This window comes from Mesoplodon bidens (genome assembly GCF_964165515.1).
Source record: "Mesoplodon bidens genome assembly, chromosome: 1".
NCBI lineage: Eukaryota > Metazoa > Chordata > Mammalia > Artiodactyla > Ziphiidae > Mesoplodon > Mesoplodon bidens.
In genome coordinates this window covers 215798149-215815203 of record NC_138176.1, presented here as the reverse complement: position 1 = coordinate 215815203, position 17055 = coordinate 215798149, and the positions used below count along the sequence as shown (strand labels likewise).

The following is a 17055-nucleotide window of genomic DNA, read 5'->3' as shown; positions in this document are numbered from 1 at the left end:
ATGACAGAGTTACTATTGGATTTTGGTGGATTATAGTAAGGAAATCTTCTTGATGATTGAACAAAAATGCTTGGTTCTTAAAAATTACGTGCTAGCTTATTCTTTCCAAAGGCAAGATACTGCGGAAGCACAAATGCCGATAAAAATAAACCGTTGAAAGAAGGTGGCAGTGTTGCTCGTTATGTGGTTTTTAAACTTTTGTTGGTTATTTTGTGCTATGTTAAGGGAAATTTCCATGAAGAATTGATGCGGTGAGGAGAAACTAACTTCCTTACCTATTGTTTCTGATATTTATGTGCTTGACTTTTTTTAATTGTAAACGGAGCTGACAGAAAGACATTGTTGAAATTATTTTGAGAACCACGTTAACTTCCATGTAATCTGTGATATATAGCTGTAGAAGAAAGTACCGTATCTGTGAATAATGTAACTGTTGGCAGCCTGAGCAGAATCAGATACAAAAACCATCTGAAGTAAAATATTTGGTCCATCTGAAGTAAGATCTTGAACTAAAGCAGTGGGTATTGTTTTATTGTTGCATAAGGGTGAATTTTTCAGTTTATGTTGTTTATTATGTTTTTCCTGCGAAGGCTAATAATATGTGAAAACTCCTCTTTAGTACCTCATTCTTTGCGGTATGTGGGCCTCTCACTTTGTGGCCTCTCCCGTTGCGGAGCACAGGCTCCGGGCTCACAGGCCCAGCCGCTCCGCGGCATGTGGGATCTTCCCGGACCATGGCACGAACCTGTGTCCCCTGCATCGGCAGGCGGACTCTAAACCACTGCACCACCAGGGAAGCCCCGTACCTTACTCTTTAAGGAGCTTTATAGTCTAGTGTAAGAGGAAAACACAAGGAAGTTAAAATTATGTTGGATAATAGTGTACAGAACAAGATAGTTTAAAAAGGACAGCCTGCAGTTTGTACTAAAGGGAGGGCTGTATTATTTATCTTTTTTAAGACATTTAAGCACAAGATGGACCCTGTAGTATAGGTAGGGTCCTGTGGGTAAGGAAGACTATTCCAAGTAGGGAAAGAAACAGGAGAAAAAGGAGATGTGAAACATCCTTATTTTATGTGCAATACAGAGAGTGTATTCTGGAGAAGAGGTGGAAGATGAGACTAACTAGATGGGTGGAAATCAGATCATTAAAGCACAGGAGTTTGAACTTTAATCTTGAAAGCTGTGCTAGATTTCAAGCTGGAGAGTAACTTGTACCTTGAAAAGACCACTTCAGCATTAGCGTGAGGCATAAATTGGAGGGAAGCCAGAGTGAAGGCAGGAATACTACCAATAGTAAACCATTGCCATAATGTAGACAAAAGGTAGTAAGATCTTGAACTAAAGCATGGGTATAAAGGAGAGGAATCTGGTTCAGGAGACTTCAAGGGTCTTTGACATTTGGTAACTACTGTGAGGAGATGGGAAAGAATCAATGATGAGATCCTAGTTTGTGGCTTCACGATTGTGGTTTGAGTCTTTGACACATGAGACATCCAAGTAGAAATATTCAGTAGGCATTTGAATATATGTCCTGGAATGAATAACTACACTAGAGATAGATTCCAGAGTTCCCAAAATAAGTGTGGGACAGGAGATAGAAGCAGAAGATGGATCCGTAGGAATACCAATACATTATAGTTGCCTTAGGGGAAGAGTACAGATACTGAGGGAGAAGCAACTTGGACAAATTTGAGCAAAACAAGGGTAGAAGGTTTCTAAAAAAGAAATACAATATGTATTCTGGATTTCTAAGATTGGGTCAATTTGCTGATCAGTGTATTCCTTTTTGTTTTTCTTGGTATATTTGTTTGCTGTCAATTTATGGTAAATTTGATATAGAGCCTCAATTTTTTTAGATGACATAGTTTGGTTATGGTTTTTACCAGTTTTTCCTCTTTTATTTGCTGGAATTTTAGTGTTAATTTGTAACATTGAAATGTTTTCATTCTGTAAGTTCTTTTTTTTGAAAAAGTGAAATGAAATTTGGCTTTGCCTAAATCTTACTGTTAGACTGCCTTTAAGAAACAGTCAGATACAGTGCTTGATTGTATGAAACTTGGAATGAAAGCTTAAACAGAACTTTTGGAATTGGCTTTAATGAAAACTTAATGTTTTGGGGTTACCCTTAAATTGTTAATTGTACTCAGTACAAACATATATCTTCAGTATGAGCCTGTTTTCTAAAAGGGTATGCTGTTTGAAGCATCTATTTCCAGTTAATGTAGCTTTATTATTTAACAATGATATATTGGTCTAATAAGTTCGGATCACATTCTGGTGCCTTGCTTTGATTTGTTTTTCTATACTTCTCAAATGCTGTTTTGCAGTCTTAGTTTTTTGAATTAAAATTTTTTGTAGGCACTATGAAAAGGAGGGACTTGGGAGTAGGAAAGACTTATTTAGAGAGTAGTACTTCCATTTAATAGTCATGTTTCTTTGAACTTGATTATCAGTAAGTTGACCTTTCTCCTTTAAAGCCCAGGTATATACCCTTGTTCATTTGTCATAATAGCTATAACATTTCACTGTATGTCTCTTTACCAGACTGTAAACTCATCAAGATAAGAAATTGTTCTGTGTCCCTTACATATACTTAGTAAATAGAACGGCAGAGTTAAAGTAATTCAACTAATGTTTAATTATTTTACAGAGGTCTGGGGATTAAATGAACTTACAGCGTCAGACCTGTGAAGGTTATTTGCCTCACATACAGAGTGAGCATAGAAAAAGGCTCATATTAGTGCTGTATACATCCTCACTCACATGCAGAGGAATAGGTGTTGGTAATAACTCAAATTTTCAAACACGTCTTCAGGTTGGCTCTTTGCATAGCCAGAGACAATTACGCAATCCCTTTTTAAAAAAAAACGTTGACCTTAAAATCCTTGACTGGGTCACCATCTTTTGTCATCATTCTTTGATCCGAGTCCGGCAGGGGTTTTCAGAAGACCTGGGTTTGAATCCTGGTTCTATCGTGTACCAATTGTATACTCACTAAGTTATTTCAAGTCCTATTTTACTCAACTCATAAAATGGGAACAATATCTTTTTCCTTTTATTGGTTAATAAATTAAATGTAAAATACTAGCAAATGTTATTCCCAAATGTTACTTCATACTAACACTGTATAGTATTTAATTACTGAGGAGTTCTTCATACTCAAAGTGGGCAAGACAGCTAAGGAGAAAAAGTAGTGCTATAGCTTAAAATTTTGTATTTTCTGTTGAAATGGACCAAACAAACATTCCACAGTTTTCCAAATCTAGTAATCCTGTGTATTGATTGGCTGTAGAGAACTCAGTAGTGTGCTTTTGAAGAAAAGACTTCATGGTTTTTATTTTTTAATTTATTTATTTTTATTTTTGGCTGCATTGGGTCTTGTTGCTGCGCGCGGGCTTTCTCCAGTTGCGGCGAGCCGGGGCTAGTCTTCATTGCGGTGTGCGGGCTTCTCATTGTGGTGGCTCCTCTTGTTGCGGAGCACTGGCTCTGAGCGCGTGGGCTTCAGTAGTTGTGGCGCAGGGGCTTAGTTGCTCCGCGGCATGTGGGATCTTCCTGGACCGGGGCTCGAACCCGTGTTCCCTGCATTGGCAGGCAGATTCTTAAACACTGTGCCACCAGACAAGTCCCAAGACTTCATGGTTTTTAAATGAGAACTTTGAGGAGCCAGTTGGGAACTAAACTTTCTTTAAAAACATATTCTGTTTCTGTTCTACTTCTCCTACTGAAGGGAGTTGTTATGTTACCTATAAGACCTAACTTTTTGGTTTGCCAGTAACCAGGATAGCTTCTTGAGTTACAAAGCCATTTGTGTATATATGACTATCATTAGAAGAAATATTCTACAGATAAATGTAAACTTATATTTTCAAATTATAATTCGGTACATTATTATGTAGAGTTTTATGGCTAAGTATACTTTGTGAAAATTGGGGTCTAGAACCTTGTGTTTCTGGGTTATTTTTTCTAAATTTCTTTAACTTACATAAAGTAGGATCTACGTAAATTAGGGTTCATTGTTCTGTAGTAAATATTGTGATTTTTCACTAATACGAACTTCATTGTGGAATAATTTAGACTCTTGCAGTGTAAATAGGTAATTTTGCTTCATATTAGAGAAATGCTTAGAAAATAGAAATGTTACATGAATTATCTAGCAATAACATTTAAAATAGCAGAGTTAAGCATATTTTTCTTTTCGCAGAATGACAGCCCATATCAAGGCGGTGTATTCTTTTTGACAATTCATTTTCCTACAGACTACCCCTTCAAACCACCTAAGGCAAGTATTTCCCCTCCAAACCTGTGAGTATAGATTTGTGTTCTATTCCAGAAATAAGAATTTCTAGTTCTTAGAAATTAGGGTTCTGTGTAAGTCAAGGCTAAATTGATATGAATGTATAGTGAATAAGAATAATTGAGGATGAATGTATATATTGAGTTGAATCACTGATGTTGAATGCTGACTCTTAACCTTTAGTTAAAAGAGCAGCTAAATCTGGATTTGAACTTTGTAAGTGGAGGTGAGAATTACTGTATCCTTAATGTTGCAAGGCTCAAATATACCATGTGAAAGCTTTTTTTATTTTCCCCTTTATTGTGCTTATACGGATTTGGATTATTACCCCTAGTGTCTTATAATACTAGGCTTCCAAATATCCAACTTAAGTATGCATTTTCACATGTTGCTAAAAATTACACCGTATTTGTATTGGGGTTCAGACAGACTGTAATACATTTTGGGCTTTGAGCTTGCACACGTAACAGTAAATTTATCAAAACTCAAGAGTTGCTTAATGCACTGGGGTGACTGATTTATAGGTATTAAAAGCATGTGGTCCTTAACTTTTCAGAGCCATTGAGATAAACTCAATCTATATGAATAACTATGGAAGATAATATATATAGAACATTGGCACTTCACTAAAACTATCTTCACAATTATAGGTGCAATATGACAGTTCTTTTAGATGAAATGCCTTTGTGATATTCAAATTTGTGTTTTTTATGTACAGTGGAAATGGAGGGTCAAATACATACCTTTGTAGCTCGATGCCTTAAATGAGCTGGCCTGTGTGTTTTGGTTTACATTTGGAAGTTTCTTATTTTTAAGTGAATGTTAAATACCCTTCAAATGGCTCTTTGATACTCATGATATGGTAGGGCCAAAAGTTAACCTTCAGAACCACCCACCATATCATTGACAATAAAATTTTTGCCCCAAAGTTGTATTTTCCATTTTAATTAAAAATAGGGGAGCCCCTGAGGGATCTTGGTCAGAATATAGAAACCAGTTGCTGTAATACTTGGTCCTTTTAGGTGTATTAATTAGGTTTTAGCTATTTGATTTTTTAGAATTTTAACAGTATTTTGAGTCTTGCTAAAGTCTTCTGCCAGAGTTTAGGGTGCTTGTTTTTATTTGGGAAAAATACCTAAAGTTTTTGTTTTTGTTTTTGTTTTTAGGTTGCATTTACAACAAGAATTTATCATCCAAATATTAACAGTAATGGCAGCATTTGTCTCGATATTCTAAGATCACAGTGGTCTCCTGCTTTAACTATTTCTAAAGGTAAAATAGTTTTAGAGAAAGTCTTGAGAGGCTGATTTTCTAATAGTTAAAGGAGTTTCATTTCTGGGCCTACTTTTCTGAGTATTTTTATAATGACAACTTTTTGATAAAGGTGGGGAAAGGAACAAGAAGTTACATCATTTTTGCTCGTTCAGCAGTATTGATTTAAAAACATTTTGTGGGAAGAAGTTAACATTCAAATGGGGGAGGCATTATTTGCAGATAACAGTAGCAACGTTTATTTTAATTGATTTCTGCAGTATTTTTCAGTCCCAAGCCACCTGCACATCTCATACAGTCCTTGCCTTTTAGCTAAAATGATATACCGAAAGTTAATAGAGCTTTTGAAACTTGAGCTTTCTTATAGAAAAATTGTGGGTTTGCTTTCCTGTGTTTATTATTTTTTAGATAAAAAACCTTTTTAAAAACCTTTAGTTAGGTGTTTTGTGGTCATGGTAGGTTGTTCCTACCTAATACTAGTCTAAAATGTATAGTTTTGGGAAGGTCTGTACATAAATTCTGCTCTTCTACTTTAATGGGGATCCATTATGTGACATCTTTAATAGATTGTCCAGTCTCCATGTCAATATCCCAGATGGAGATGGAGTGTCTCTCCATCTCTTACTCTTTGAATGACTCTGGTGGCTTTTATGTCGCTTTTACCCCACAAATAAAATCATCTAACACAAAACTATTTAATGGGAAGGAAGTCTGCCTTTTAGTAATTTTCAGTTTTTGGGTATTGACATTCCTTAGTACACAAAATTAGGTTTTAACGTTGCTAATTACGACAGTATTTCAGATATTTGAGGATAGCAGCTAACTCGAAGCATTCTCAATTTCTGGCTGAGTACTTACTGCAGCATTCCCCAAATTGTTTCTTGAAATAGTTAATAGTGTTTTACCAAAAGTTTTATGAGTATGGTAAATGCAAAGTGAAACTGGTTTTGTTTGTTCATTTGTTTTTTAAGGCAGGACATCATAAAGCCTCTCATATGCTTGTACAGTGCTTTTGAATCTCCTTAAAGGGACTGTGTAGCATTCCCAAAATTTTATTTGATAGGAAATACTTTTTGCGGGGAGAAAGAAAAACAATTTGGGTGAATGCTGCTGTAATTCTTTCAAGTGTGGCATAATTTTAGGCCTATTTTTCACCCTCTTGGCTACATTCAAGTTTCTTTTCAGATCAGACTCTGTTAACACCAGATATCTGGTATTAAGAAAGCTTTAATACTAGGTTCCAGGTTATTTTTTTAACCATCGTTGGAAATGCACTGTAATACTGAACACTTCTTCTATAAACGTGGGTTTAGTTTTATATCTGCCCCCGCACTTGGGTTTAAAATTATATGTGCGATAATGTTGTTTTTTGACCACTTTAAGCTTTTATATCTTAAACTTTTATAAAAACCTTGCACAGTGTCTGGCACATAACAGACATTCAGAATGAATTAGGTACATGTTCCATGATGCTTGGCATCTTTTAAGTTGATATTTTGAACAGGGCAGGGTAAGAGCTAGAGTTGAAGGCCCATTTAGTAATAGATCTTGGCGTTGTTAAATTTAACCAGTACTCTTGGGATATGGTCTCTACCTTATAAATTCAGGGAGACAAAACATACAGTCAGTGGGGGCAGTTGTGAATTTCTGTGAAACTCCCCCGAGAGCAGGACAGAAAGTGGATTTTTTTATCATGACAAACAGCTAAGAATAATACTGCACAGATGTTCCCCAGATATTTTTATTCAAGGTCCCCCCACCCTGCAGAGTACCAAGAAACTCCAGTTACTTAAATTCTTATACCACTTAACTTAAAAGGTAATACAGGGAATTCCCTCGTGGTCCAGTGGTTAGAGCTCTGCGCTTCTGCTACAGGGGGCACGGGTTCTATCCCTGGTTGGGGAACTAAGATCCCACATGGCTTGAAGAATGGCAAAAAAAAAAAAAAAAGAAAAGAAAAAAAAGTAATATAAACTAGTATGGCATCATTTGACTGTCTTAGAACCCCTGATTTTGGCAGATTTTTATAGCTAATCAGTAAACTTGATGCCAGCAAATATCTATTTTTAGTATTTCTTACCTACCAGGAACTTGTCTCCTATAAAGCAGAATCTCTGTAAAGCTTTGTCTTATGGAGATTAAGATATAAACTAATAAAAATCTTTTGAAGATTGAGGTTTATAATACATGTTTTTAAATACTTGTATGTATCCAAATTCCTGATGATGGGTAACAGGCATTTGTTTTCTTCCAGTTCTTTTATCCATTTGTTCACTGCTATGTGATCCAAACCCAGATGACCCCCTAGTGCCAGAGATTGCACGGATCTATAAAACAGACAGAGATAAGTAAGTATGTACTAGTTTAAGAAAGCAGTATAAAAAGTGGCTTTTCTTAATGAGTTAGGCTTATACTTTGCTGTAAGTCGTCATGGCAACGCCAAGAAGACTTGATGCTTATTTCTGGTAAGATGATAGTTGAAATGTACAGAAAGCCAGTTACTGAAATGTGATTTTTTTTTTTTAATTACTAGGTTTTGGTTTATGTGGCAATAAATAGCCCATCTAAAATGTTTTATTTTTCTAACATGTTCAATGTTTTGTCACTTTGTTTTGAGGAAGAAAGGTATTTTTTCTTCACCCCAATTATGTTTTTGAAAAAAAATACCGGTACTGTTGTAAAAATTTGGTCTAAATTTTTTATATATTGAATTCTTTATGTATGTACAACTTTACCATTATAACTTTTGTATGTTATAATTAATGCTAAGTATACTTGTTCAATTAGGTACAATAGGTTAGCAAGAGAGTGGACAGAGAAATACGCTATGTTGTAGGGTAAGAGGATCTGCACTCTATGGTGCGCTTATTCATGGTACTGCCAGCACTTGAGTGCTGCATGCGTTAAGGCACTGGATTAACTAACAAAAGGTAACAGATGTGGCAGTTTTCTGAAAACTGTACATTTAACTGCTTGATCTCTGTTTAGCGTGAAAGTATACCCAATAGTCATTATTGCTTGAGAGTATTTTTGCATGGCAAACCAGTTATCTAGCACCAGTAAGAAAAGAAAATTTGAGTTTCTTTTTCAAACTACTACAGTATTTAAATTTTAACTTTAAAATTGGTATATTTTAAACTTCAGTACTATATGGAATGTGGTAACTTCGTTAAAATTTTGCCAAGAGATAACAGTGTAAGGGAGAAACACTTTTAAGCCTCACCATCTATACTAAATGTTCATTACTGACAAGCATGCATTAGTGTCAGCTATACTTTGTGGCTCCCCGTATGCTAAATAAAAACCTTTGTTTTAAAGTGCTGGCTTTACAAGAGGTATCCTTAAATGAGGTAACCATGAACTGGAGGAAAGAATTTTTATATGTTAAAAGTTAGACAAATGGTTGAATTATGTTTAGTTCTCGGTTTGAAATGAAGTTAGTTAATATAGAGGTCAAACTGTAAATATAAATCAAAAGTTCTCCTATGCCCTTTTATATATTTGTTTCTTAAAGTTACCACTTCATTATTTGTTCGGGTAAGTAGCCTGTGGCATGGTTGTAATACAAGGAGAAATTGGTAACATTTTATCAGTATTAGTGATCTTCCTCAGTAATAAATAACCTTACTCATGTATGAATTACCTGTTGCTCTTTTAAAACAAAAATGCCCCCAGTTGTACTCCAGAGTCTCATTCATCAGGTCTCAAGTGGGGCTTGTTAGCGCCAATCACCACACTTTAAAAGTAACGTGGTTTTGGGCTTCCCCGGTGGCGCAGTGGTTGAGAGTCCACCTGCTGATGCAGGGGACATGGGTTCGTGCCCCGGTCCGGGAAGATCCCATATGCCGTGGAGCGGCTGGGCCTGTGAGCCATGGCTGCTGAGCCTGTGCGTCTGGAGCCTGTGCTCCGCAACGGGAGAGGCCACAACAGTGAGAGGCCCGCGTACCGCAAAAAAAAAAAAAAAAAAAAAGTAACATGGTTTTGATGAACACATGACACACCCACCTCGTCTTGAAAATTACTGCTCTTTTATCACCTTAACCCAGTGTCTTACTTTTCTGCCTGTGCCGAAGTCTCAAAGGCATTTTCTCTTTTGGTAATATCCAGGGTCAAGTAACTTTTCAAAGTCTAGGATTCAGATTAAAATGTTTTAGTTCATTATTTGGTCTGACTTTAATGGAAATTGCTATAGATGTACAGAATCTGCTGTTCTGATGAATTGTAAAAAAAATTTTAATGTTAAAATTTGTTGGAATGGATACTAGTTGTAGAGTTTCTAATAGAACATTAGCTCAGTGGTAGGAGACAGAAAAGGTCTTTGATTTTTGTTAGCCATTCTATGTGTTTATTAAAATACTGCTTTCAGTGTATTAGGACATTGTGTTGAAGCATAAAGTTCTCGTTTCCTACAGTGCTTTGAGTATCAGTGCTTTTTCTTCCTTGTTGGCTTTATTCTAATCATAGCCATTAAAGGTGACTCCCTGGTGAGTCTAGAGGTAAAATAGATTCTTTCCTTCCCTTTTAAGTATTAAAAATTATTTTAACTTTTTAAATAACATCTTTTTTATTTACAGGTACAACAGAATATCTCGGGAATGGACTCAGAAGTATGCCATGTGATGCTACCTTAAAGTCAGAATAACCTGCATTATAGCTGGAATAAACTTTAAATTACTGTTCCTTTTTTGATTTTCTTATCCGGCTGCTCCCCTATCAGACCTCATCTTTTTTAATTTTATTTTTTGTTTACCTCCCTCCATTCATTCACATGCTCATCTGAGAAGACTTAAGTTCTTCCAGCTTTGGACAATAACTGCTTTTAGAAACTGTAAAGTAGTTACAAGAGAACAGTTGCCCAAGATTCAGAATTTTTTAAAAAATGGAGCATGTGTATTATGTGGCCAATGTCTTCACTCTAACTTGGTTATGAGACTAAAACCATTCCTCACTGCTCTAACATGCTGAAGAATCATCAGAGGGGGAGGGAGATGGATGCTCAGTTGCCACATCAAAGGAAGCAGCATTATTCTAGCAGCATCCATCTTGTGTAAGCCTTCCACTGTTAGAGATTTGAGGTTACATGATATACTTTATGCTCATAACTGATGTGGCTGGAGAATTGGTATTGAATTTATAGCATCAGCAGAACAGAAAATGTGATGTATTTTATGCATGTCAATAAAGGAATGACCTGTTCTTGTTCTACAGAGAATGGAAATTGGAAGTCAAACACCCTTTGTATTCCAAAATAGGGTCTCAAACATTTTGTAATTTTCATTTAAATTGTTAGGAGGCTTGGAGCTATTAGTTAATCTATCTTCCAATACACTGTTTAATATAGCACTGAATAAATGATGCAAGTTGTCAATGGATGAGTGATCAACTAATAGCTCTGCTAGTAATTGATTTATTTTTCTTCAATAAAGTTGCATAAACCAATGAGTTAGCTGCCTGGATTAATCAGTATGGGAAACAATCTTTTGTAAATGCAAAGCTGTTTTTTGTATATACTGTTGGGATTTGCTTCATTGTTTGACATCAAATGATGATGTAAAGTTCTAGAGAGTGAATATTTTGCCATGTTCAGTTAAAAGTGTGCAGTCTGTTACAGGTTGACACATTGTTTGACCTGATTTATGCAGAATTAATAAGCTATTCAGATAGTGTAGCTTTAGTATGCTGCACATGATACTGGCAGCCCGGGAGTTCATTGATGGACTTGGGACCCAGCAGTTTTGAAACGTGTATGTGGAGTTTAAGAAATTTATTTTCCAGGTGCAACCCCCATCTAACTAAATTTTTTCTTCACCTTGTACACTTGACAGCTGAAAACATAACATGGGAGTAATAATGGGTCAAAATTTACAAAATAAAGTACTGTTTTGGTGTGGGAGTTGTCATAAGGCTATGTTGAAGTGACTTAACTATGTGGGATATTGAGTTTTTTTTTTTTTTAATGGAGTGAGTATCCATTAAAATGAATTTGTTCAGCCATTTACATTAATGAGCATTTAACTGCAACAGATATCATTTCAGGTGACTTAACATGAATGAATAAAAGTCAATGCTATTGGATTATTTTTTGTTTGACAAGTGCTATCTGTGCCACTTATTTAACTTCTGTAGTAACAAGGGGCATTATCATTCTTCACCCTTCCTAATTCTGACCCTATAGTTTTATTACTTTTTCCTAGTTATTTTGATTTGTCCATTGCTTTCTTACAGTCCTGTATTCAATTTCTAGCACATCGGTGACTTTTCCACTTCCACATTTTTGCACTGCTTACACTTATGTGCAATCTTATTCCTTGTCTGCGCACAGATGTGGAAAGTTAGATATAAAATAAATGTTAAAGCTTGATTTTTATAAACATTTTAATATGTAGTTTGGACATGATTTATTGACTTAAGGTTCTTCTCTAAACTGAAAGTGAAATGCATGCCTTCCGAAGATGTTTTGGCTTGGTTAATTCTGTAATAAGCATTTCATTGAGAAATATCAATCCAGTTATACAATTTTCCAATGAGTGAATTTTTCGTTTTATCTTTTGCTTTAAAAATAACTCAAGGGTAGATGTCATACTGTTAAAACTGTTGGATTCAAAGTACAAATGAGAAATTAGTAACATACCTCTCCACAAGGTAAGAAACTTTATTTTGCTCTATTTTTAGAATAAATTCTGAGATTCCCTCAAAATAACAGCTTTTATAGTAGGCATATCATTTCTTAAAAGCCAACCACGAATAAAACATACTTGTCAGAGCTTCTGGATTCCTAATTGGCTTTCAAATTGACCTTTTTAGCCATAGATAGCCCTTAAGTGTTTATAGAGATGACTTCCTTAAACTATTGTCATAATGATTAGTAGATGTGTCCAGTTCTCTGTATCTTTGACTTGATGCTTTCTATATTTCGTATGTCACTTCTAAGGGAATAAGCCATAAAGGCTTCTCCAGGTTTAAGAGAACAGTAAAGTACCTGGAAAACCAACATTTTTGAATGTATGAACACTGGACTTGAGATCATCTGCAATGAAACCTTCAAAAGAATCCAAGAATTTGTCTTTCCCCCCCATATATATTACTAGTGCCATGTATAGGACTGAAGTGATCGTTAGATTAAAAATTGATTTTGGTTCTTCCTGTTTCCTATGTCTTTTAATGCATAACTCAGATTTTAAATACTTAAGTTTCTCTTAATCAGATTAAAAATTGATTTTGGTTCTTCCTGTTTCCTATGTCTTTTAATGCATAACTCAGATTTTAAATACTTAAGTTTCTCTTAATCTATGGGAATTATAGTCCAGTTGACCTGTTAATGATAAATTATATTTTAAGTGACTCATTTTTATTCCTGGGCAGGTTTGCAATGTGATAATCAGATTTAAAAGAAAAAAAATAACTTACTACTCTGCTTTCTTGTGTGGGTGTACTCACAATTTTTTAAAGTATGAACCACAGTTAACTGGTGGTCTCAGGGGTAGTGAAACACTCACTTTTTTTTTTTTTAATGGCTTAGTTGATATACTTCAGATACTGATCATGCTGTGTTAGTGATTTTGGAAGTGACTCAAATTAGCCATGTTTTGTGTTGGCATAACAAAACTGTTAAATGATTGTTGATTACAGTTTTAAGTGAATTTGTCTCTATTTTATGAGGAACCCAGTGCAAGTCACTAAATATTGTCTAATAGTGACATCTGCATAACACTTGTAATAGCTAAGGTTAATAGAGCTTAAAGGATTGTTACCATTAAAGTCTGTGTTTAAAGACACTCTGGTCTTAACTCGGTAATTCCAGCTAACGTGAAATCCACACTTAACTTTATACTGTGTGTGAGTTCTATTTTTGAATTTCTTAAAGTTATAACAAAAACTATGGTCTGTAAAGAATTTAGGACAGTGATTCTCAAAACGTGACCCCAAGACCAGCAATAATCAGTATCATTTGGGAAGTTCTCTAAAATGGAAGTTATCAGACCCCACTCGAGGCCAATGATTGAGAAACTATGGAATGGTACCCAGCGGCCTGTTTGGAAAAACCATCCAGGTGAAGGCTGTTCCTAGTTCTCCCTTGTAGTAGACTACGGCAGTGATACTTCTGACCCTGTGATGATTTTACTCATTTTAGTCTTGATGTTTCATGGCTGTAAGAGAACTTGTTATATTGTATGCCCAAGAATTACATTTCTAACAATGACAAATTCATAGTACTTTTAATATTGTGGGTTGATTTACATGTTTACTTAATAATATTAAGATTTAATAACATCCTACAGTGAACTAATTTGAGTAACAGTCTAACCCATTGACATTCAAATTTATAACTAAGACCTAACTTTATTCTGGGTATGCATAATTCAGCCAATAGCCAAGTATTAGTTAAAATGAGTAACGAGGTGCAAGAGTTTTCCTGCTGAGGGTTGGCTAGATAACCTAACTGAACAAGGATTTGAGCCCTGGTCTCATTCTGTGGCCTAAGCAACTTTTGGGGGGCTGTGGGAGGTGGTTTGAAAACGTAAGATGTCATGTTAAGGGTATTGGCAGTCTTCATTGAATTTAGAAGATACTGAACGTACCCTAAGGTAGCTATTAAAACTTTCTACTCTCCCAGTATAATAGAAAAATAAACAGGGTATTTGTTCCAGAATTTTCAGACGTGACAGCCCCTCCCCCTCCAAAATAAAAGTTATGGAAGAACTTGTGTTGAAAGGTCAAAAAGTTCTAGGAAGACTAGGAAGATTGCAGTTAGCCTAGTGTTTTTTTTCAGGTCCCCAGTAATTAACCAATATTTTGCATTCTTTCCTGATACTCTGTTAAACTACTAGTTCCTTTCTTTGCCTCATTTTGAAGAATTTTTTAATGAATAACTGGTACACAGTGTTCCTGATAGTTGCTTTTTTACATGGAATATGTTGTTTTAACATTCCGTTGTCGATAATCTCTTCCCGAGTTGTACACTTTCTGGATGAAATTATGTATTTAAAAATTTTTAAGAGCCCTCTTAATTTTTTTCTGTATTGTAGAAGATGGTTTTATGAAATAACTACTTTTCATTCTTACTATTGTCTGAGCCTCTATGTAACCTCGATTCCTTGTTTACCATATCAAATTTGAGTATTGTCAAGTAAGGCCAAACAATGAAGTACTTTCATGCCCTAGTTGCTTAAGAACACAGTTAACCATTGTGATATGCTGACCTACCAGCCATTTCTCCTGAACTTCCTATTCAGGAACTTCCTATTCATCATCCCATCTGGCTGTCTAAAGGATGACTGACTTGATTTCTACACGCAGACACACGCCCCTACCTCTTCTTGTCCTCAGTAAGTACAAACATTTTAGTTGCACTGGCCCAAAACCTATACTAGGCATTAACCTTGATTTCTCACTTCCAAATTAAACAGCAGTTCTGTCAGTTCTACTTAAATTTTCTTTTTTTTCAGAATCTACCTATTCATATTCACTGCTGTCACAGTGGTCTAAATCTACATCATCTCTTGGATTCTTGAAATAACTTGAGTAGTGTCCCTGCTTTTTACTTTGTAGTAATCTGTCCCAGACACAGCACCCAGCATACTCCTTTTAAACCATATCTGATCGTGTTATCGCTTTGCTCCAAACCTAATGGTTTCTCATTCAGAACAAAAGCCAAAATCCTAAAAGCAATTTACAGGCTGGAATGACTTTTCCCACCACATTGACTTCTTCCCTCATCACTCTTCCCCACCAACTTCCTCAGCTCCGTCACAGGCCTCTGCTGAGGCTTGAACACGGTGGGCTTTTTCTTACCTCAAGATGTTTCCCTTGTTCTTCCCTTTACCTGGAATTATCAAAGATAAAGTTCGGCTCCTTCTTCCCTGTTAGGTCTCTGTTCAAATGTCATGCCATCGGTGTTTTTTTCTCAACTATTCTATATAAAATACCAGCAAGAGTGCACCATGGCATATTCTGTAATACCCACCTTAAATGTAATATTTACTGTTAACTCCCCAACCTCACCCCAGAATGTAAGCTCTAAGAACAGGATTTTTGTTTTGTTCCCCTGCATGACTTAGGTGACTGCCTGGCACATTGTTAGGTGGTCAGCTATTTAATAGATGACTGTGAGCTAAATGGTAGGCTTTGCCAAAAGTATTCCTTGTTTTTCTTTAACTCCAAAAGTACAAAAACCAAAAACTCCAGTATACTATAGAAAAATAATTAATGGAACCTTGACTGACTAAAGGCCACCTCAGTGAGTGGATGGACATTTCAGTTTCTATCAGTATAGATGATTACACTGACCATCTCTCCTGTGAAAAAGCAACTAAACGTGGGAATAAAAACATTTAAAAAATATGTTTTAAAAAAAATCTGTCAAGAAAGAAAGTACTCTCAAGCCAAAACCAAATTGAAACAGGAACCCAAAAAGGAAGCTGACTATAATCAGAAACGCTTTCATCTTGAGAACACTTGAAGAACCAATGAAATGTATTTTCATGACCTTTGCAAAGCCCAGAATGCATCCAAAGAGTGGTGTTCAAACAGGATAAACCCATCCCTAATACATACGATGAGGAGTTTGCATACCTTGAATTTTGATGTTCTGTGGCAGGAGAGTATTCTCTCAGAATATGTAGTAATAGTTTGGCCTTTGTGAAGATTTGTAGCCCTAAGTCTTACTACATAGGTAGTCTGAGAAAACCCAAGCAGAAGATTTATTTTTTAAAGTTCCAAATCAGAGCAACCCAGTGCTGCCGGAAGCAAACAAATACTCTGCAGGGACTCAATGATAGCTCACAGTTAAAAATCAGAAAGGAAAAAAAAAGTACAAAGGAACATGGTACCATGAGTAGGAATTGACTTGCAAAAATTTCAGACATTAAAAAACATGGGGTCATCCAAATTGGAAAGGAGGGAGTAAAACTACATTTGCAGTGGACGTGATATAGAATATAAATTATTAGAGCTAATAATTCAGCAAAATTGCAGGATACAAAAAAAACTATCATTTTGGGGGGGTTTTTTTGACCACACAGCTTCCAGGATCTCAGTTCCCTGACCAGGGATTGAACCCAGGCCATGGCAGTGAAAGCCTGGAATCCTAACCATTAGGCCACTAGGGAACTCCCTCAGTTGTATTTCTATAAGCAATGAAGAATCCTAAAATGAAATTAAGAAAATTCCATTTATAATAGCATCAAAAAGAAATAATACATTTAACCAAGGAAGTGGCAAAACTTGTATACTGAAAACTACAAGGTATTTCTGAAAAAAAAGTCCTAAATGGAAGACACCATGTGTTCATGGATTAGATGATTTGTTAAGATTATTGTTAAGATGGCAGTGATCCCCAAAGCAATCTACAGATTCAATGCAAACCCTGTCAAAATCCCAATGACTGTTTTTGCAGAAATGGAAGATACAAAAATTCATACAGAATTGCAAAGGAGCACAAAAAACCAATCTTGAACAAAGAGGACTCATAATTTACTACAAAGCTAC

General features: G+C 35.7%; 1 protein-coding gene across 7 annotated transcripts in view; it reads left to right on the top strand.

The window, feature by feature from the left end:
- The window catches only part of UBE2D3 (ubiquitin conjugating enzyme E2 D3), a 59873-nt gene extending 47926 nt beyond the window's left edge, over nucleotides 1–11947 (top strand). For all 7 annotated transcript variants that reach the window (XM_081242161.1, XM_081242159.1, XM_081242158.1 and 4 more), the window contains 4 exons: nucleotides 4204–4281; nucleotides 5463–5568; nucleotides 7823–7916; nucleotides 10143–11947. In XM_081242161.1, the coding sequence (XP_081098287.1) occupies nucleotides 4204–4281; nucleotides 5463–5568; nucleotides 7823–7916; nucleotides 10143–10188 (324 nt within the window). In that variant the 3' untranslated portion in view covers nucleotides 10189–11947. The remainder of the gene's footprint in view (nucleotides 1–4203; nucleotides 4282–5462; nucleotides 5569–7822; nucleotides 7917–10142) is intronic.
- Nucleotides 11948–17055: the final 5108 nt, after the last annotated feature.